This window comes from Nelumbo nucifera, chromosome 1 (genome assembly GCF_055504915.1).
Source record: "Nelumbo nucifera cultivar China Antique chromosome 1, China Antique-T2T, whole genome shotgun sequence".
In the NCBI taxonomy this organism is placed as follows: Eukaryota; Viridiplantae; Streptophyta; class Magnoliopsida; order Proteales; family Nelumbonaceae; genus Nelumbo; species Nelumbo nucifera.
This window is the reverse complement of record NC_142649.1, coordinates 199,477,462-199,498,880: the sequence shown is the minus strand read 5'-3', so window position 1 is coordinate 199,498,880 and position 21,419 is coordinate 199,477,462. Positions and strand designations below refer to the sequence as shown.

The following is a 21,419-nucleotide window of genomic DNA, read 5'->3' as shown; positions in this document are numbered from 1 at the left end:
ACATATGATGAGGTATTACATTGATTTACGATATAAAACTCCACCCCATCTAAATATACACAAAACTGAATCGAAGTAGAATTTTATATTGATCATTATTACATATTCTTTCCAAACACAAACAAAACCGAACCAAATTAAATATTTACATCATTCTTCATTTACACCCATTCTAAACACAGCCTTAGCCTTAGTAACATATAATTCTTTGACCAATTTTAATTAGTTTAATTTACTTGAACTTCAATATCGGATAAGATTTTAATTCGTAAATGAATCAAATTAGGATCTTCATCTACCTGTATCCAATTCAATTGGATTCATTTTCAACCTATAATGTGAAGCATGCCGATGTGCATTTCGGCTGTCAAATGGACTTTGAAGGTCCAAAGACTCGATCTAACATCCAATTCAATTAAAATTCATTGCATGTATGCGCGTGTGAAATAAACAATAAAAAAATACCAAAAATAATAAAATTAATATTTTATATTTATACACAAATATAAATGTACAACATAAAATTAATATTTTGGAGTTTCAGTTAATTGGATCGGATTGGAATGTGACTGGATTTGATCCAAATCCAATCCGATTACGGTACTACGTGGACTGATATATCACGTCACGTGAAGTGAGCCTGTGGACAGCACTGGCCACTGGCTGTCGAACGTGGGCAGCCAAAATTTTCTCTATTCCTGTTTTTTTCTCCAGCTCGATCTAAGGTGGTGTTTGTTTATTCCTCATTGGATCATTTTTCTGACATGAAAATGTCAATTAAAGGACTATTCCCTTGTTTTTTATACTTTTAGGTCTCTTGTGTAATTTGATAAATCAAGAGCGTTGCATAGAAGAACATAAATTTTAGAGGTTGCCTTCGTTATTAGGTAAATATTTTTAGGGTTAGGGTTTTCTTGTTATTCGTAACAGACGGACAGGATGTTTTGATAATGAACGGATAAGATCTTATTTCTTGATCTATTATATTGTTTCTCAGTTGCGTCGAGTCCTCTTTGTAAGCCAAAACCCTAGAGCGAGTGTGCAGGCGGAGGAACACTACCATGGGTGAGTGGACAATGTCTTTCTTATCTATGTTTCATCGGTCGATGCCGGAAATCTTTAGACTTCATTTGATTTCATTGCTTTTTTGTAAATCATTTCACAGCTTCCTTACTAATTTTCTCGATGCTAGGGTATTTTTTTTTGTTGATTTTGATTCTAGTAATGAAATGATGGGGCTTCGTTCTGGATTTTGAATGTAAAAAATTCATGAACCTATTTGTCGTATTTTTGTTTACTTTGTCTCGCTGAAGCTACGCACTGTTTTCTAACTAAGATTTCTAAATGCTTCGTTTTACGACGTCGATGTTTTATTTGTGTCGGCCAATGGATTTGTGTGCGCTCTTCGTTTTATTTATTTTCCTTAATCAACTGTGGTTCATATGCTATATGGCCCGAGATTTATAACTCAATTTGAAGATCCGAGGTTTTTTCTCTTGATTTTATGTACTTGGTATTTTGGGTGCCTTCTGCTGCTTGTCAAGTTCTGGGAATGGAGTTTTGATTCTTTTCTTTGATATGTAGGGGCTTATAAGTACGTGTCGGAGCTATGGAGAAAGAAACAATCCGATGTGATGAGGTTTCTGCAGAGGGTTAGGTGTTGGGAGTACCGCCAGCTGCCTTCGATTGTCCGAGTAACTCGACCCACCCGCCCCGACAAGGCTCGCCGGTTGGGTTACAAGGCGAAACAGGTAAATGCTGTTATATTCCATCTATATTTTCCTCACCGAGTGTATCTCTGTGTTTTCTGTGATCTATTTTTTATGTTTATTCAGTTACATCTTGCACGTTCTTTCGAAAGTCAAATAACTCAATAGTTTCAGATTAAATAATCAATTCTATGCTTCAATGACTTAGTATCTTAATTTTTTGGCTTATTGTTATTTGTCGTTGTGTTTTCTCACTTTCATTCTTATTGTTATAGAAGCTGGGACTGCATTGTTAACAGATATCATAGTAAATATAAGACTGACCAGTGAGATTGACATGTCCCGCTTTGTTCTAACTACAAAATGAAATAGTGCGATGTAGAAAAGATAAACCAGCTTGGTGAATGTCTGCTATGTCATTATCTCAGTAATTTATCATTATAAAATGAGTTAGTTAATAAAGATTTAATACAACAGAAAAAGTGGAAAGGTAATTGGGCACTCTATTGTGGCCGTCTTCATCCATTTTGAGAAGCAAATGCAATGCTAAATCTTCCGCCCCCCTTTTTTTCTTTTTATTGTTTTTGGGAATCACCAATTCACCACCATGACCTTCCTTACATAGTCACCAACCATCTTATTAAATACAGCTGTCTTTCTCCTCCCATTTTTTTGAAGAGTTTCTGTAGCCATTCTTGTATTGCTGATAAATAAGTTGCTGTGAACCGGAAGACTGATATTCAAAATAATTACATTAAAAGATTTATAAAAAAAGTAATTACATTAAAAGGACTTCCTGGTACATGGATGATCTGTATCTCTGTTAACTTGTTCTTGAGGCCCTGGTGTGTAACTCTAGGGTATCCTTAAAGGTGAAACAACATGGACCTTTTGCCACGTTGACATTAAAAACCTGCCACAATGGCTTGAGCAATGAATGGAAGGGCGTTAAAGACACCCCATATTTCACAGGGAAATTATTAGATTAAATTTCCTAATAAAAATGAAAATTACGTGCGAGTTTAAATAGCCTCATATTTAATACTTTCTATCTTTTCAAAAATTAAAAAAGACACAAAATTTAGAGGGATCAGGAGAAGAGAACTGTCTTGACGATGACACTATGAAATGTTATCAAGTAGATTTGATCCTTTTATGAAATTCTAGACCATAATTTAAAAAATGAAAACCACTATGGTGAGGTATGCATTGCGAAAGTTTATTGCTTGAACCACCTTAATAATGTTGACGAGGTCTTGCTTCCTATGAACAAGTGTATGCCTCATTTCTGAAGCCCATCTGCAGGCTATTTCTTTCGGCCTAACCATCTAATTTGTACTTTTTGTCTTAAATCTTGAGATGATTATTTGATTGTTTACCCTGTTTCTGTGTCAAAACTATTGACTTTTACATCTTGTCTACCTTGCATCCCTACAACTATCTGTATATTTTAATTTGGAGGCTGGTTTCTCATATGCTATAATTACTTGTCTCATATTGCATGGATTATACTTGAAATATTGTTTCCAGGGTTATGTGATCTATCGTGTCCGAGTTAGACGTGGTGGTCGCAAGAGACCTGTGCCAAAGGGTATTATGTATGGTAAGCCAACAAACCAAGGTATCACCCAGCTGAAGTTTCAGCGCAACAAGAGGTCAGTTGCAGAGGAACGAGCTGGTCGGAAATTGGGTGGCTTGAAGGTGCTCAACTCATATTGGATCAATGAGGTTTGTAGTGTTAATGTTATCTGGTTCTTCCTCCAACCATGCATTTGTTCATATGAAAGTTGTGTGTAATATTTTTACTCTTTTATGCAGGATTCTACCTATAAGTATTATGAGATCATTTTGGTGGATGCTGCCCATAATGCAATCCGCAATGACCCAAGAATCAACTGGATATGTAAGCCTGTGCACAAGCATAGGGAACTTAGAGGTCTCACCTCTGCAGGGAAGAAGTACAGGGGTCTCCATGGAAAGGGGCATTTGCACCACAAGGCACGACCTTCCCGAAGGGCTACCTGGAAGAGGAACAATACCCTCTCTCTTCGTCGCTACCGTTGATCCTACTACCTGCTTTTCTTGTTGCTCCTGGATTTTCATATTACTTGTTCTTGTTTCTTTAGCATGCGGAAAAAATTTTGGGACATGTTCAGTTTGGAAGCTTTTAGACATTTCATGCATATTAGTTGCGTTTTAACACCTTTTCATTTCATTGAATGCTTTTTGATGCTTGGGATACTTGCGTTGCGTCTAATTCTGTTTTGAAAAGTAGAATTGGACTAAGGTGAAGATGAGATTGTTTGGTTAGAAAATAAGAGAAAAACAGGTGTTATTTTGAGCATTTTATCCATACTAGTTTCCACAATTGTTGAATTTGCTAAATATATTGAGGTCTTATAGATGGAAGTCTAGAATGCCACTAACGGTTGTACACTAAGGAATTTCCAACCTTTTAATGCCATTAGCAAGTTTAGGCATCTGAGCTTTAAGAAATGTATTGATTCATGGGTTTTTCAAATTAAAGTAAAATTGCTACATGCTGATCAACTGAAGTTGCAGTTTATGTTTCGAAGAACAAAATGATACATTATCGGCGGACACCCCCCTCCATCTCTCCACTCCCAATTACTCAAATAACAGGAGTATGATCTTAAACATGCTGATAACCTAGAGCTAGAAGTTGTAAGTCGCAAGTTGTGAAAGGCTGAAAGCACCTCATATGCATCCGTCTCGATACTTGTGCCAGTGGCTTTCCATATGCATCCATTGCAATCTCCAGAAGCCAAAATGAAAATTCATATCCAAGAGACAAGAGTAACTATTGGAGAAAACTACTAAAATTCGTTATGCCTTTCCTAATGACGATGCCCGTGTTTCTTATTAGTTTGGAAAGAAAATCAATTCAAATTTGAAAACTCTTAGATCAAGTATCGAAGTAATATGAATCATACCCGTGTCCGGATCAGCTCCACACAAGGGCTCCTTGCACCGACCTCACATCAGGAGTTACCAAGTACCAACTGGCTGTACATCAGGAACATCTGAACATCTCGTTACTTATATCAACGTTTTTGAATTGCTGTTTGGTCTGGATGGTTGGACCGTTGGGCCCGGGAATCGTTCAGGCAACTGGTTACGTTTTACCCAAAACCCGGAATCTGGTAAAAAACCATTGAAAAAGTCAACAAACTGTTGAATTGAGTGGTCGAACTGTCGACCCATTCAATAATTTTTAACCGTTTTTTATTTTTTAATTATTTTGAATTTTAATGTCAGAATAAACCATCCATTCGAATCAAATGGTCAGATCGTTGAGCTGAAAACCGGTGACCAGAACGATTCCATTTCTGGGTCATTTTTTAAAACGTTGACTTATATTATTATTCATGTGAGATGTTTCCAATACACCGTAGGATGTGATTGTAAAAAGGCAGAAATCGGTGTGAACAGCGCTCTGTGAGGGATAAATTCCAATTCCAAACGGAAGTATGTATTTTAAATAAAAAAATACTGAATTTTAAGAGGGAATTTAATTTTGTTTCAGTTTATAGTAGGGAGAGAAACATGTTATGACATGGTGGTGTGGCATTTGTTTTTGTTTTACAAAACAACCATTCCCATTGTTGGACACAACCTAGATAGTGAAATTACATGTATTTGAAGAGGTTTAATTTGTGATTAAAATTTAAATGAGTTTTGACAGAGGAATGATGGGTAGGTAGGATATAATGTGATGATTTCATAATTAATATATGCATCAGCCTTAATTTTTAACGGAAAAGTACGGACAGGCTAATTTTTATAAGATTAAAAGAGAGGAGAAACAAATTATAATTGTTTATTTTTTTTTAAGCCACGCAAATGGTAGAAATTTGAGCTAATGAGATTCTTTAAATTCTTGGAAAAAGTTTTCTTATCCCGAACATTGGAAATTTGGAATTGGGACATGGACAGTTGGACGGCCGACGGCGTGCCCAGGTGAGAAATCTGACGACGTTCCCATCCCCTGTAAACATTCACTCGAATCTAATTAAGCGCGCATCCACTGCTACCCATTCACGCAATAAAACGGACAAGGCTTATGCCCAAAGATAGTGTTAAAAGCTGGTTTTCTTTAAAAAGAAACAAAAGAAGAAGAGTTATTAAAAGAATGAATACTTCTAGGACTAGCTTTGGCTTTTCAGTTTTCAGTACGTAGAGTACAACCGGGGCAATACGGCCGGCCGTGCACACGCACGTCTTCTCTTTTCCAACCGTTCTCTCCTCTGGTAGTATAGACATATACTTACTCATCGTCGAAGCCGTTTCTTATACCGAAAGATATAAATCATGCATGCATCACTACTCACCCACCCTTCATCAAGTTAACGGCCGTACGTGCCTTTGCCTTTGAACCTCTCTGTCATTTTCGGCATGTATTGCTTTGTGTTTTGGCCACCTGAGGCCTGAGCTTTCTCCGTTTCTATTTAAAGAACAAGGACCCAAGCTGGCTGTTGTCTGTAGCTTCTCACCATCAACCCCTAAAAGGCTAAAACCTTTCTCCTTCTTTCTTAGATATCTTCCCTTCATCTGCCTCAACCTGACCAGAGAAGCTCCCTCCCCTACAAAACTACCTGCAAGTAGTCTTTATTAATTGTTTAACATGGCAAGACTACTAAAGAGCCCTCTTCTTTCAGTACTCCTCTTCTTACTGTCATCAACCGATGCAGATATCAATGTTGCAGACTTTGGGGCCAAGGGAGATGGGAAGACAGATGCAAGTGAGGCTTTTCTCGCAGCATGGGCGGCCGCCTGCAGCTCTTCAAAGCCAGCAACTATATACGTACCACCCAAGAAGTATTTCCTTCGTCCAGTGGTCTTCCGTGGGCCGTGTAACAATTCTGGGATTACATTTCGAATGGATGCCATCCTGGTCGCTCCGGATTATAAGGAGATGCCATCTTCTGAGAACTGGCTCATGTTCGATGATGTCGATGGGGTGTCTGTTCTCGGAGGGTATCTGGATGGACGAGGCTCAAGCTTGTGGAAGTGCAAAAGTGTATCGAAGAATTGTCCTGGTGCTGCAACGGTACGTATATATATACACATATCATCGCCATGGTCTTGATCTATTTTTCATGTAATAGATTAATCATCAATTGCGTTTGAATAACGATCGATGATGATCCATTTGTGCAGTCACTTGGTTTCTACAGCTCGAAAAATATAGCTGTCCAGAAATTGACATCGATCAACTCCAAACTAGGCCATATTGTTGTCCATACATGTCAGAATGTAGTATTACAGAAAGTTCTGATTCATGCCGCAGACCAGAGCCCGCATACAGATGGCATACATGTGCAGAATTCGATTAATATCAGCGTATTCAACACAGGCATCAAGACCGGTGATGACTGTATCTCCATTGGTCCTGGAACAACGAACTTGCAGGTTCAAGGTGTTGCTTGCGGGCCTGGACATGGCATAAGGTGAGATGCTACATTTCTTGCATATCCATCGTTTTTGTTTTTCACGTCTGATTTGGTCAGAATTATTCTGACCTCAGTATCAGAATCAGATTTCAGAGGCTTAGCCCTTGATTTTGAGCCATTGTCATATATACCTGCTTCTCTCTTTTGGGCGGCAATTCTCAATCGATCTGAACTGCCGATGAAGCCAATCCGGTCGGTTGCCTGGCCATCCGGGCTCTGGCCGCCGGCTATCAAGATTCAGGCTGTGCAGCTCCTAATCCTATTCGTATTTGACCTGTCCAATGAGTTTTCATGTATTGAATCTGAATTCTGAAGGGGTGTTTGTGCATGTTGCAGCATTGGGAGCTTGGCTAAAGACCTGGAAGAAGAAGGTGTGCAAAACGTGGTGGTGCAGAGAGTGGTGTTCACAGGAACTCAAAATGGTCTAAGGATCAAATCTTGGGGTAGACCCAGTAATGGGTTTGTGAGAGGCGTGGTGTACAAGCACGTTGTGATGAAAAATGTCAAAAACCCAATTGTTATCGATCAAAATTACTGCCCACGTAATGAGAATTGTCCTTACCAGGTAAACAATTACATAATTTTCAGTTAGAGGTTTCTTTTGTATCTCTGAGCTTTGAAGCCTACAAAGTACAGAGTCTTAGAATAGGGAGAACATGAATAATAATCCATTATCTTCCATTTGATGAGGGATTTTCTTCATCAGCTATAGTCTGTATGGACTCCTATGATGGTAGTCCTCAGCTTTAATTTGTTGAATTCGTTTTCTCTTTTTCTTTGGCGGGTGCAGAAGTTGTATAGAAGTAAATGGCAAAGTGCTATTGGTTCAGTTCACATTGATGTGATCTAGTCAGCGTATCTGTTATGATATTTTCTACAGGACTCTGGAGTGCAAATAAGTGGAATCTCGTATAGAGACATTAAAGGAACATCAGCTACTAAAGTTGCTGTGAAGTTCGATTGCAGTCCAACTGCTCCATGCAAAGATATCGGCTTACAAGATATAAATCTCACTTACCAGAGTAAACCAGCACAGTCCTCCTGTCAGAATGCACGTGGAGTAGCTCATGGTGTGATCGTCCCACCAAGCTGTTTAATACAATAATTGTTATTTCAAACGTAACAGCAGAAATTACTTATCTTTTTAATTGATTGTTTGTTTCTCCTTGTAAATCAGGACAAAATAATTTTTTTTTTGGGTAGAAATCAGGACAAAATATTAGATCATGTACATTTGTTACTGTAAAGCAAAGAAAAATGTTCAACAATTGTATATAATTTATATAAACCCATGTCTGAGAGAATAAAAGCCTGTGTTGTAAAAAGATATCCTGTTCTCCTATATTTTCCCCAATATTTAAGTGTAATTAGATCTGAAGAAAGACTGTTGCAATTCCTCATTTTGGATCATGTATTGCAGACCACAAGATGCCTTAGGCTCCCTCATACAGTACAATTCTACAAGTTTGCACAATGTACAAGTTTCATTTGAGGAGATCTGTCTTCTGTAAAGAGACACAACGATGAACATGGATAGAGTATGTCATAATTTCATTTTGATGGTGACTTGGATTCATTTGATGCAAAGGTAGATTAGGGTTTAACAATGGTGTCTCAGTGAGCTAAACATTAATCTCCGTGCATACCTGGACTGCCAAAACTAGATTAGGGTTTTCATGCACTTTCTGACCCTTTTTGTCTAAAAATATTTCCTGCTCAGTCCATATAAAACTAATTGTTGAATGGCACTCCTAATAAACATTATTTTATTTTTTTTTTAAGCCGGAAGGAAAATTCGTTGATTCAATTGAGGTGGTTGTTTTTTGACTTTTTAGAGAGTTGTTTTTTGACTTTTTAGAGGCTCTGAATAAAGAAGGTTGTTTGTGTTGGATCAAACCTTTAGCATATGAAATTCACTAATTTTACTATTTTACCCCTAAATTAGACTATTCGGTTGCAACGAAGAGAGAGAGAGAGATCAAGGGTATTTTGGACTTTCAACAAGGTCTGAAACACATTTGAACGCGTTCAACGCCTGACCCATGTCTTATTATTTCAGATCTGAAGATAATTTTTAGACCCAAATTCAGATACACTTCCAAACACCTTTGATGTTTGAAAAGCAACATTTTCAGATTTCAGAAGTCTGAAAAGTGTTATCAAACACCACCCGAGTCTTGGTACAATTAGCCTGAAAATCAGAGAATAAAATCCGGTAGACCTCCCAAGATTCAGACTGACCCAAGTATAGAGCATGCTTAGAAATGTCATGGGCTGGCAAATTCCTTGATCTATAGACATGCGAAATGGAAACATTTTGTAGCTGAGACGAACAAGCATATCTCACTTTTAGGACTGTTTCACGGGTCGGGTTGGGTCTGTTTACTGCGATTTTTTCAACCAACCCGACCTGATTGGGTTACCTGACATAGAAACCGAAACCGACCCAGTGTTAAGCAAAACTGACTTGGTCGGTTTGATTCGGCTTGGGTCGGTTTGGATCAGTTTCGGTTCTAAGTTCATCCCTGTGATAAAATCTTGCTAATTTTAAAAACAATCATAAATTGAACATCACTTCAGCCATCTCCTATGATAAAATTTAAATGAAAAGTTAATCACAAAAGTTGTTCATTAATTCACTAATCCAAAGTTTCTTGCAACCATTCAAAAACTAGGTGGCCTAATGGGCTTTGGAACTTCATGTTTGAACTAGGAACTAAGTCGGTTTAGTTTGGGTCGGTTTCGGTTTCCTTGTGTAAAAACCGAAACCGACCCGAATAATCGATTTAGGAATTTGCACAACCTGAAACCGACCCATACTGATGAAAACCCAACCAACTCAAATTAGGTCGGGCCTTCTTATGAACAGCCCTATCTCACTTTGACACATTTTTGCAATATTACAAGTATAGGAAAATGATGAGTTACACATTTTGTAATATGACCCAAGGGATGGATACATGGTCATTGGTCAATTAGAGCCATTGACCTGAAGTATCGGGCCGAATTAGGGCTGTCAATGGATTGGGTCTGAACCGAATTGATTGTATTGGTTCTACTTTCAGGATTTGGACTGATGGATCGATTCCGGTTCTTGTTTTTTGGTCCTGATTATTATCGGATCGGGACCGGTTCCCAATGTATATATTGTTTTGAACAGCCACCAGGCATTAATTATTTGATTCCACCGTGTCTAAGCTTGAAAAGTATATTCCCGGCAAAGAATTTCACCAGAAGAAAGTATGGTGTCTTGCTTGCACAACACCGAGCACCTGATCTGCTCATTATGTATGTAACAAGCTATTAACAGGAATGACCTGCTGATAATCTAGTTGCCTAAAATCTCCGAACATCATCTTTGAGAATGGTGCTTATATGATAACCATTTATAGCATTTCGTAATCTAATCTGAACCAGGTGCTCTGTGATCTCAGGGCTTAGGCTACTTTGAACCACGGGTAGTTACCATGGCGTAAGGACTCTGATTATAGTGGTCTATGCTAGATAAGACTAGAGGATGTGGGACAGTGAAATTGCTACAGGACTTTTTTGCTGGTAGCAGAATGATAGCTAAGGTGGCAATTGTCCTTCTTTAGGGCAATTCTGGCAAATAATGTATCAGAAAGATGGAGGCCTAGAATTCAATTCATCTGCGCTCCCCACCCCCACGGGTATATTTAAGATTATAAGAAGTGAAAAATGAATGTGGCACTAATATTCATTGTTGTGAAAATTTTATTATTTTTATATATTTGAATCTTACATTTAAACCATTTCTTAAAGAAATCTTACAATTTATATGATTCATGTAACCTGATGCATTTATTTGGTTGTTTTAAGTTTTACTGAAGGGCTTTTATTTTCACACCATTATTACAGTAGTTTTTCTGTTTAGAAAATTAAGATTTTTTCCCATCATATGTAGGTCAAAGACTCTGCTTGGCTATGCTCATGCATGGGTTGCTGCTTAGGGACTCACTTGGCATGCATCCTACATGTACGGAACTGGTAATGCTCTATGCACGAACGGATATTAGAAATAATACTTTTTGGGGTTATCTTGATTAAAGAATGTGGAATTTAAAGCTGTTTGATACACAAAGTAGTACAACATTGACTGGCTCAAGAAAACCATAAAGTTTTCAAGAACAAACAAGCACCATCTGAATGATATTAACATCTGGGCTTCACAACATTTGGAATAGAAACATGAGGATTGAGCTTATAAGAACTAAGAGTGGAAATACAGTTAGACCAATCTGACCTCTGATTGCATCATTAGGAGATACCTCAGGTGCTAAAGGGCATGCTAGCCCTTCCTTTCCTTCACGACACTCGCTGGAAAAAAGGCCAGGGGGATATTTCCCATAGAGGTTAATGTAGCTGAACATGGTCGATGAACAATCATTGGTCAAGTCATTCAACTCCACTGCATAGGGGCATGCAAACTCCTTAAAAGCTCCACAACAGAGATTTGGAGAGTACTTGGGCCCTTTGCACTGGCTTGTTATTACTGAGTAGTTCAGGAACTCAAAGTTCACGGGGCAACCTGCAGATCACCAGAGGAAGAACATTATTTCACCATCATTTTAACATCTGGAAACATGATGCAATTATTACAAAACTATTGCTATCGGATACATTCAAACATGGCTTTAGCTATACCCCAATTAACTACCAGTTTGTTCTGTTTTGGAGTCCAGATCTGCGAGGCACGCTAAGTGAGTACACTGAGAAAGCACACAATCAGTGTGCAACACCTGAACCACCAGCATGACTCCCATCCCATATGTGCAGTGAATTGAGCACACATGGAGAATGGCAATCAGTGTGCCTACTCAATGTGTTCACCAATTGCGCCTATCAGATCTGGCAAAATCAGTTAGTCTACTCAATGAACTGACCCTGGCTACATTTTTTTCTAATAAATTATTAACATACATGAACTAACCTATATTGGTCTATTCCTATTCAGGGCATCATTATTCATGAACTGACTATGGCTATTCTTTAAATGTCTTGAAACTTATATTAGATACATGAATTGGCCAATTGATGGCTCTAAAAATTTAAATGTATGTGCAAAACATACCTTTCAAGTTTTTTTTTTTTTTTTAAATAAAATGATAAGTCATAAAAACCTTGTACATCTCAGGTTTCAAATGTTATGTATACTTTTATTTTTTCCAATCAGTGCACTTGTAACCAAGATTCTTAAAATCAAGTGCATCTTTAGCCACACATCAAGTTTTGAAGCATTTGATTCGAGAGTTTTGTTGATTGCTTGAACTCAGATGATAGGCTACAAGTGATACTGCTATTACTGAAAATAGAAAATAATAAAAACTTGGCATATCTTATAACATCTTCCACCTCTTATCATTAATACTAGTGTACCTTTAGTATTTTACACTTAAAGATGCAATTTTTTCAATGTTTTATACTTTAGGAACAGATTTGTCATACAACAGAATAAATTTTGATATTAAGGCTGTGTTTGGTTGCTGTGCAATTTTATTTGCACTAATACAAATGCATGGGAGTGCAAATGAAAAGAATGCAAATTCTGATTTGATTTTGTTTTGGGTTTTACTTTATTCTGCTTCAAGTCTTATTTTACTTCATTTTTTACTGAAATCAAACAAAATACGGAAAATTTTGAAAGAAAAATAAATCAGAATTTGGACCTAAATCATTTGCACTACCATAATTTTACATCAGTGCAAATAAATTTGCATTGCAACCAAACGCAGCCTAATATACAATAAGGATAGTTATTGTTCACACATTTTCCTAAAGCCACCGATTTTCCCTCACAAGTCACAGTAACCTTAGTGGTTCATATGATCAAACACCAAAACAAATAATTAATCAATCAGAGATACAGAGTCAATGGGCTACTAAATAAATCAGTGCACTCAAATCAAAAGGTCGAATTTTTCTATACAGTTATCTTAATTATGAATACTAATTAAAAACTATGATACTGACAGATATACTAAAATTGTGAAAAAAAAACACATCTGCATTTGCAATGAAACACTATCCAAACTAACATAAGCTTTTCACACACAAAAAAAGATCCATATAAAGCTCATTATAATCTAATTTAAAAAAGCCCACAGAAAGCACAAAACCAGATATCCAGAAAGGAATAATTCCACTAATTCTTTGCACCAGCAGTCTATATATCACAAGAGATAATGCACTGTATTAAGGTAACAAATGCAACTGTAAAAGTGTTATTCCAAATAACAAATCTTATCATCTTATACATGTCACTTTATGCAGCAAGCAGTCACTTTCACTTATTGAAAATATAGAAGATTAATCACACCGATTTACTCAATCAACATAATTATTTTGATATTAAATCACATCATAAACAATAAGCCAATTAGAACAACAGAACTGGCAACGAAATTGGGGGGTTTGGGGCTGGGGAGATTCAAGATTGACTGAGAATTTCCCATAAAAAAATGTGAAATAATTCCTTCTTTTATTTTTTCATTCTTTTGGTGAGCAAACTAGGTTTGCACAATGTGACGGTTGCCAGCTGGAACCAGCTGCATTGAGCTTAAACCAACCACATTTTTGCTGTTCAATAGTCTAACGCGTATGTTTGACCTGGCAAGCTGGAGCTCATCGACAACATTGCTGCCACCAAACCCAGAAATCAACACCCAATATGTGGGGTTGGGCAAACCTGATTTCTCTATTTTGTGCGAAGAACTGTGAATAATTCTTGCACATGAGAAGCTTATGCAAATTTTCAATAACAACTCAAATTATAGCACTAGTTCGTATAAAGAAAATAAAAATCATTCAAGTGAATTGCTTCTTTCCCGATTGAAATTCCATACTCTGATTTTTTTCCTACCTTTCTTTCCTGAAATCAACAAGGATATTTTCGGATATCTGAAAACTCCAGCACGGAATAGAGCATTACAAGTAAACGCTATACCGCTAAGTTAGTCAATCCATAAAAGCCCCAAGTTCACAACGAACTGTCTACATTTCCAGAAAAATAAAAGGGACTCTGAACCCACTTCAGATATTATGATCTTGAAAATGCAACAGAAGTATACCGAAGTTCCATGAGAAAAAACGAAAGAATTTGAGAGTGAAAGCGCAGAAAACTAACTTTTTTTCGCCTGAAGGAGGTTCCGACCGGTAGATCCGTGACAATCAAAGACATTATCTGCAAAGATTGGATTGAAACCAAACATGAGAAAACAAACAACCGCACAAACGGGAGGCCAAACTCGAAACGTATTTAAAGTCACCTGAAATGAAGCTCGAAGAATCAGCCAAGCCCATCCAAAGGAGGAACAACAGAGCTGCAGACAAGCAGCGATTCGGCACCATTTTAATTTTAATTTTTTTTCCTCTTGTTTCAAGAGATCTTTTGATCTTCCTTTCCACGGAGCTCTCAAAAAGATGCTTTCGTTTTGGGTAAAGGAAATAGAATTAGATGATGACCGCGCCCAATTCCAGATTCTGAGCTGTATATCAACTCAACTGTAGTAGAAACGCGTTTCTGTATCTTGCGGATTGCGAGTTGTGAATTGTGACTTGTGAGAAGTGAGAAATGTTGCTTTCATCATGATTAAGGAAAGATATGGTAACTGTTTACCGAAATAAATTGACTAAATGTTTTCATAATTAGTGTTAACTACTAATTAAGATTATTCAGTCGTCCGGTTACAGGTTACCTAAATCGATTTTGCCTTTTTCCGGTGGATCCCACTGATGTCCAGCCGGGCTGTCACTGGCATTGATGATTGAACTGGCGGTGGCTCAGGTGTGGAGCCCATGTGCTTCAACGTTCAACCAATGGCTTCGAGCTTTGACTTCACATGACGTAGGGTAGATAAATCTTGCAACGCTTAACCAAGCAAATTCTATTGGCTTCAACAAAAATAAAAATAAGGGTATAAAAAACAAGGAAATTCTAGGAAAGGTGAAGGGGCAAAATCACATTTGATGTTTCCTAGAAGAATAAAATGTTGGAATTCAGATGCAGTCAATCTCATATTAGTTGGTTTGGTTTGTACGAAGATTGGATGAGATGCGAAAAAGATGTTGGTTGCTTTGGTTTGTAGGAAGATTCGAATAAGATGGGATGAAATGGGAAAATGTAAAAATTTAACTTTTCAAAATTTAATTTTATATATGAAAAAAATACTTTCACGACCTGGTTCTCCTGCCACCGCCGCACTGCCGCTTGGTTTTCTTGTCACCGCCGCACTGATTCGCTCCTTAATTATATAGTGACCGAAAAGCTGTTTTTTTAGTGACTCAAAAGCTTGACCCAACCTCTCTAATTGCTTCATTATGTAGACGACCTAAGAACGGACTCGGTGGAAGTAATTGAAGTACAAAGAAGGATTACCTCTGGGTGCTTTTCATAGAGATCATCAGGATCAGAAAAGGACGAAACCCCTAATTCACGAGCCACGGCCAAATAGTTCGATCGAGAATGTGCTAAAACAGTGTGCCCTTGTCGAACCAAGGTCTTAGCCAAGAATTGACCGAAATTTCCGAACCCAATAATGGCGATCTTTAGCTTCGTGCTCTTCTCTAAGCGGTCATTTATCTTTGCCTCGTAATCATAGGGTTGAACAGCATTGAGAGCTCTGATTTGGAGACTGCGGCGAGGAATTCAGGTTCTGGAAGTGAAGGAGAGAAATGCAGACCGATAATGAGGAAAGCTGCAAGAGATTGCATGCAGCTTCGTAGGTAGATTCGGAGTCGTTTGGGAAGGATGCAATGCAGAGAACGAGGCCATTGTGTTTGCATAGCGAATCAGTAACGGAGTTGTTTGTCGTCATCATTGTTCCTCGTTGTCGCTGGAAGGCAATGAACAGTGGTTTTTTGAGTTTTTCCATTGGATTCCACTGTTTTGGTGTGACGCCGATTTTACGATTTTGAGATCTTTTTTCTCATTGCATTTTTCTATTTCCCTCAAAACAAATAAGAGATTCTCATTCCCATCCCACAGACCAAACGGAGTCTTACTACAATTAGGGCTGTAAATTGGATTGCCCAACTTGAAAAGAATTTCAAGTAGACCAGGTTCGAGCCCATTGAAAATTTAACAAATTCTTGATGCAACCCAACTCAAGTTGTAGTACCCCCAAGTCCCTAACCATAATCTCCCACACCACCATCAATCCATTTCAACTACACCGGGTTTGATTTGTCCAGCATAGTTAGAAGTGCTTATGTTAAGTTTTCTCAAAAGAATATACTTACCTGGATGGGGTCTATGGGTGATGAAGAAGAGTTTACATCAGCGCCCCCGTGCATTAAGAATATTTCCCTGTTGTTATTGCAAAATATTTTCAATATACGATTGGGATGTACTGTGAGGGTACAGATGCAAATTCAATGAAGAAGGCCCATGATCTAGATTGGCGACCTACATTGCCCCAGAGAGGTCTTTTTTTTTTTTTTGAGGGGGGGGGGGTGTAACTTGGAAAAATTTTTAAGTGCAATGTTGAGAAAAATAGCGTAGAATAACCTTCTTCATATATTAGTAGTTCAGGTCTTAATTGCAACTCAAATGCAAACCCAGAATTGACCCTCTTAATAATCGGGACTCAAATGCAGAGCCAGACCCTGTGTGATATAGGATCCGGTTGATCCGGGTCTTACAGGTTGGCTCCAAGCATTGACAGCTCTACCTCCCATATCAGTGGCTTTCTTTTTTTCTTTTTTACTTTGGGTAGAAGCCAACTAGCCAGGCCCGTGGTTCCAATTCATTACAGATTTACAAATTTATTTTGATAGTACATGAAGACAAAATTCTGTTTAATACACTTAAACAGAACCATAATATAATAGAGCAAGTAAAACATACAGATGTGAAAGGAATCAAAACAGAGAAGCTTTATTTATTGTATGATTTGGATCTATTCCTTCATTACTTCTTCAATGGTAACATAACGGCCATTCTCTATTGAAAGCTGGGCTGCAACACCCATGGCGACAGAAAGCAATCCATCCTGCAAATCTACTGCAGGGGCTCGGACACCTTGAGCTCTCAGCAGAGACAGGAAATTGAGGTGTTCCAAATAGCTCGATCCATGATGCAGCCCATCGTATCTGGTGAATGCAATCCCAGTGAGTTTCAAAAGAGTGGTCAGAATATTTTCCATAGTCAATAATTGATTTTAGTTGACCAACTAGTGCATCAACATGCATCATGGGGAAGCTGACAAAAGATGAAAAGAGCAAGAAATATCAAAACAGAGTCTATACACACTTAATCCGTTTGTCCTCAGCTTTTAAAGTTTGCACTCCATCTCTCCCTGTTGCTCGACTGCCCACCCGCACGATACTCTCAGGAACAAAGGCCTCACCCTGTAAACAAGTGTTAAGTTGGGTCATGATGGGACCAGTAAAAAACCAAATACCCAATATCCACTGGCTGTCTATCTCAGATTCTCAGTTAGGAAGAAAGAGTGGTCTACCTTCCCAATGTCACCAACAACAGATATTTCTTGCTCATTTTTACTCCCTTCAGCAAACATGCAGAGGTCAAGCATGCCACGAGAACCATTGTCAAATTCAATGATAACAAATGCATTATCAATGATATCAGGTACCTGCTTCCAGAGGTAAGTTGTGAGTACAGACAAAAGGAAGCAACAAGATAAGAGCAAAAACTATTACATTTCAGGAATTATTATCTGAAACAACTCAATTTCAACACAATACAGATCAAATGCTTCCAGGTCTTCATTTTAATTTTTAAACTACATAAAGATAAAACATATAATATTTTACTCTGGCTGGGAAATTTGTCTCCAAAGTTCAATTAAGCAGCTAACATGCAGGGGAGGAGGCCCACTTTCTTTCCCCTTATCTTCCCTTCCCTTTTCTTTTTTTTTTTTTCTTTTCTCTTTTTTCTTTCTTTTTATTTATCTTCCTTACCTTTCTTTTTTCTTTCTATTCTTTCTTTTTTTCTGTCTTTTTGTATGAGGTGTTTGTGAGGTGCATGAGGCATATGCCTCTAGCACACCCCATGAAAGAGGCATATGAGGCCTATCGCGTATGCCTCTAGCACGCCTCATGAAAAAGGCGTATGACGCGTACGCCTCTTGCACCTGAGGAATATGCCTCAGAGGTATTAACACCTCTGGCATATGCCTCAGTGTCACGGGGGCTAATCGACGGGGCCCCGTGCAGTGCTCAATGGGGTCGAGAAAGCCTATAAATGCAAGCAACAACACACAAAAGGAAACAAGAGTGCACACAAATTAGACAAAAGGCAACTTGTATTGCATTAATCAGTGGTAAGCACAAGCACACAGTACAGTGTCGAGGGGATCTCGTGCTTAACCTTTACATGCTTATGAGCTCACTCGACTACCTACCTCCCATCAAAGAGTACGTTAAGCTTTTGGGGGAGTGACAGAATGATACATCAAAATACTGAATATTCATACTACTATTTACATAATTGCCATTGGCATACCCCCCTTTACAAAAAGAGTACAAGGACCCAACCCAAGACACTTAGATGGCGTGCTGATGGTGGCTGATCCGTCACAGTCTCCCCCACTCAATTCAATCTTCGTCCTCGAAGATTCTTCCTCAGGTACTTGTCCAGCTTCACTGCGAACAGAAGGTCTTCTGCAAGCTCCCAGGTGACTTCTTCTGCAGGTCCCTTCCACTTCACCAGGTACTCCCATTCTGATGTTTGGGAGGATTGGGACAACCTATGGTTGAGGATGGAGTCAAGGGATCGGTTCTTGGGTGGTTGGTAGGATGGGTGTGGGCGTTGGCTTTGGTTTCGGGAGGTATCTTGGCTGTCGGCATGGTAGGGTTTAAGTTGGCTTACATGAAAGACAGGTGCACTTTTAGCCAAGGAGGTAGTTTAAGTCTATAGGTTGATGCTCCTACTTTGGCTAAGATTTCACAGGGTCCCTCATATTTTCTCACAAGCCTGGGGTGTACTCTTCGAAAGAACCTAAGGCAATGGGTATGGAGTTTTACTAAGGCCAGGTCACCTACTTGGAAGTTCTCGGGTCGTCTACCCAAATTGGCCCATTTCTTCATTCTTTTGGAGGCTTTCTCTAGTGAGGCTCGTGTGAGGTCAAGGCATTCTTTCCATTCCCTGGTGAAAGTGAAGGCTCGAGGGCTTCTCCCTTGATGGTCGTTGACGATGCTGTGCGGACATCTTGGTAGTTGGCCGGTGATGACTTCAAAAGGACTCTGATTGGTGGAGGAGCTCTTCTGTGTATTGACGGAGAACTGTGCAATGTCCAACAATCGAACCCAATTCTTCTGTGTAGCTGATACAAAATGGCAGAGGTACTCTTCAAGGAGGGAGTTCATTCTCTCTGTCTGCCCATCTGACTCTGGATGGATGCTGCTGGAGAAGTTCAAGTTCGAACCAAGAAGCTTGAATAGCTCTGTCCAGAAAGCACTAGTGAATCGGGGATCCCGATCACTAACAATGTTCTGTGGGACTCCCCAATATTTCACCACGTGCTTGAAGAAAAGGTATGCCGTGTCTTCAGCTGAAAAGTACTTTGGTGCTGGGATGAAAGTGGCATACTTGGAAAATCTATCAACAACAACAATAATGGATGCATAGTCTCCCACCTTAGGAAGACTGTTGATGAAGTCCATGGAAACACTCTCCCAAGGTTGTGAGGGCGTTGGAAGAGGTTGTAGGAGTTCAAGAGGCTTGGCACGCTCAGGCTTGTCTTACTGGCAAATCAGGCATGCCCTTGTGTATTCTCGAACATCTTGCTCCATATGAGGCCAATAGTAGGCATGTTGTAGAAGTGCCAAGGTACGCTGCCACCCAGGGTGTCCTGCCCATAAGCTGTCGTGACATTCACGTAGGAGAGTCTTCCTCAAGTCTTCAACTCTCGGTACAAATATCCGCCTTCCCTTTGTCAAAAGAAGGCCTTCTTCAACCCAAAATCGCCTAGTCTTCCCTTCACGAGCAGCTGTCAATAAGCTCTGAGCAATGGGGTCCTTTTGGAGTCCTTTCTTAATGCGCTCAATGAGGTCCAGTCTGATCTGACTTTTAGAGGGACCTTCACCTGTGGATAATGTTGCAAGCTCGGCCTTCCTGCTAAGTGCATCAGCAACCCTGTTCATCGGCCCTGCTTGTATTCTAGAGTCATGTCAAATTCCACTAAGAAATCTTGCCATCGAACTTGCTTAGGGCTCAGCTTCTTCTGTGACTGAAAGTAACTAGTAGCTATGTTGTCAGTCTTGACCATGAACTTGGAGCCAAGCAGGTAGTGTCACCATGTGCGGAGGCAGTGGACGATGGCTGTCATCTCCTTCTCTTGCACAGTGTACCTCCTCTCTGTATCATTCAATTTGCGGCTCTCATAGGCGACGGGATGTCCTTCTTGCATCAAGACCCCACCAATGGCAAAGTCAGAAGCATCTGTGTGTAGCTCACACGGATTGCTTGGGTCAGGCAAGTCGAGGACAGGTTCTACTGAGATAGCTCTCTTCAAATCATCAAAAGCTGTTCGGCAACATTCATTCCAGATCCACATGCTAGTCTTCTTCAGTAAGTTGGTGAGGGCAGTGGCTCGTGCTGAGAATCCAGAGATGAATCTTCGATAGTAGTTCACGAGGCCAAGGAAGGAGCGAAGTTCGGTGACCCTGGTGGGAGGTGCCCAATCTTGAATGGCCCTGACTTTAGCTGGATCCATGCTGATTGTGCCTGCTCGAATTATATGGCCGAGGAAGGCCACCTCTTCTGTGGCGAAAGAGCATTTCTCCTTCTTAACAAACAGGTCGTTGTCCCGCAAGACCTAGAAAACAGTACGGAGGTGGTCAACATGTTCCTCCAAGGTTCTACTGTAAATTACAATATCATCAATATACATAACAACAAATTGGTCCAAGTAGGGATGAAATATTCTGTTCATCAATGTACAAAAGGTGGCTGGAGCATTAGTGAGCCCAAAGGGCATGACAAGAAACTCAAAGGACTCGTATCGGGTAACACAAGCTGTTTTGTGTTCATCCCCTTCGGCTATACGCACTTGATAGTACCCCGACCTCAGGTCTAGCTTGGTGAAGTACTTGGCCCTGCTGAGGTGGTCAAAGAGGTCGGCCACCAAAGGTATGGGATATTTGTTCTTGATGGTGAGCTTGTTGAGAGCTCGGTAGTCAATACAGAGCCGAAGAGATCCATCATGCTTCTTTTGAAACAGGACTGGTGCTCCAAAAGGGGCCTTAGAAGGCT

At 39.4% G+C, this 21,419-nt stretch overlaps 4 protein-coding genes across 4 annotated transcripts in view; 2 read left to right on the top strand and 2 right to left on the bottom strand.

The window, feature by feature from the left end:
• Window positions 1–925: 925 nt before the first annotated feature.
• Window positions 926–3,924, top strand: LOC104602388 (large ribosomal subunit protein eL15-like). The gene is made up of 4 exons (XM_010266069.3): window positions 926–1,065; window positions 1,585–1,751; window positions 3,240–3,437; window positions 3,528–3,924. The coding sequence occupies exons 1-4, from the start codon at window positions 1,062–1,064 to the stop codon at window positions 3,771–3,773; spliced, it is 615 nt and encodes a 204-aa protein (XP_010264371.1). The 5' UTR covers window positions 926–1,061; the 3' UTR covers window positions 3,774–3,924.
• Window positions 3,925–5,492: 1,568 nt separating this feature from the next.
• LOC104602387 (polygalacturonase-like) lies at window positions 5,493–11,100 on the top strand. Its single transcript, XM_010266066.3, has 4 exons — window positions 5,493–6,780; window positions 6,891–7,180; window positions 7,520–7,748; window positions 8,064–11,100. Exons 1-4 carry the CDS (start codon window positions 6,355–6,357, stop codon window positions 8,286–8,288), a joined length of 1,170 nt encoding a protein of 389 aa, XP_010264368.1. The 5' UTR covers window positions 5,493–6,354; the 3' UTR covers window positions 8,289–11,100.
• A 122-nt stretch (window positions 11,101–11,222) lies between these two features.
• LOC104602386 (GPI-anchored protein LLG1-like) lies at window positions 11,223–16,091 on the bottom strand. Its single transcript, XM_010266064.3, has 3 exons — window positions 14,470–16,091; window positions 14,328–14,384; window positions 11,223–11,732 (listed from the first exon to the last, which is right to left on the bottom strand). The coding sequence occupies exons 1-3, from the start codon at window positions 14,549–14,551 to the stop codon at window positions 11,371–11,373; spliced, it is 501 nt and encodes a 166-aa protein (XP_010264366.1). The 5' UTR covers window positions 14,552–16,091; the 3' UTR covers window positions 11,223–11,370.
• An 846-nt stretch (window positions 16,092–16,937) lies between these two features.
• Window positions 16,938–21,419, bottom strand: part of LOC104602385 (Oxidoreductase family protein) — a 42,763-nt gene continuing 38,281 nt past the window's right edge. The window contains exons 5-7 of the mRNA XM_010266063.3: window positions 17,662–17,796; window positions 17,454–17,551; window positions 16,938–17,293 (exon numbers count right to left, since the gene is read on the bottom strand). Coding sequence (XP_010264365.1) covers window positions 17,101–17,293; window positions 17,454–17,551; window positions 17,662–17,796 — 426 coding nt within the window. The 3' untranslated portion in view covers window positions 16,938–17,100. The remainder of the gene's footprint in view (window positions 17,294–17,453; window positions 17,552–17,661; window positions 17,797–21,419) is intronic.

What these genes read in the sequence shown, in the direction of transcription:
- LOC104602388 (XM_010266069.3), top strand. An exon ending in TGGGTTACAAGGCGAAACAG is followed by an intron (nt 1,752 to 3,239) that starts GTAAATGCTGTT and finishes TATTGTTTCCAG; the next exon opens with GGTTATGTGATCTATCGTGT. An exon ending in ACTCATATTGGATCAATGAG is followed by an intron (nt 3,438 to 3,527) that starts GTTTGTAGTGTT and finishes TCTTTTATGCAG; the next exon opens with GATTCTACCTATAAGTATTA.
- LOC104602387 (XM_010266066.3), top strand. Translation starts at nt 6,355, where the DNA reads ATGGCAAGACTACTAAAGAGCCCTCTTCTTTCAGTACTCCTCTTCTTA. An exon ending in ATTGTCCTGGTGCTGCAACG is followed by an intron (nt 6,781 to 6,890) that starts GTACGTATATAT and finishes CCATTTGTGCAG; the next exon opens with TCACTTGGTTTCTACAGCTC. An exon ending in GGGCCTGGACATGGCATAAG is followed by an intron (nt 7,181 to 7,519) that starts GTGAGATGCTAC and finishes TGCATGTTGCAG; the next exon opens with CATTGGGAGCTTGGCTAAAG.
- LOC104602386 (XM_010266064.3), bottom strand. Translation starts at nt 14,551, where the DNA reads ATGGTGCCGAATCGCTGCTTGTCTGCAGCTCTGTTGTTCCTCCTTTGG. An exon ending in TTCTTCGAGCTTCATTTCAG is followed by an intron (nt 14,385 to 14,469) that starts GTGACTTTAAAT and finishes CAATCTTTGCAG; the next exon opens with ATAATGTCTTTGATTGTCAC. An exon ending in CCTCCTTCAGGCGAAAAAAA is followed by an intron (nt 11,733 to 14,327) that starts GTTAGTTTTCTG and finishes GGTGATCTGCAG; the next exon opens with GTTGCCCCGTGAACTTTGAG.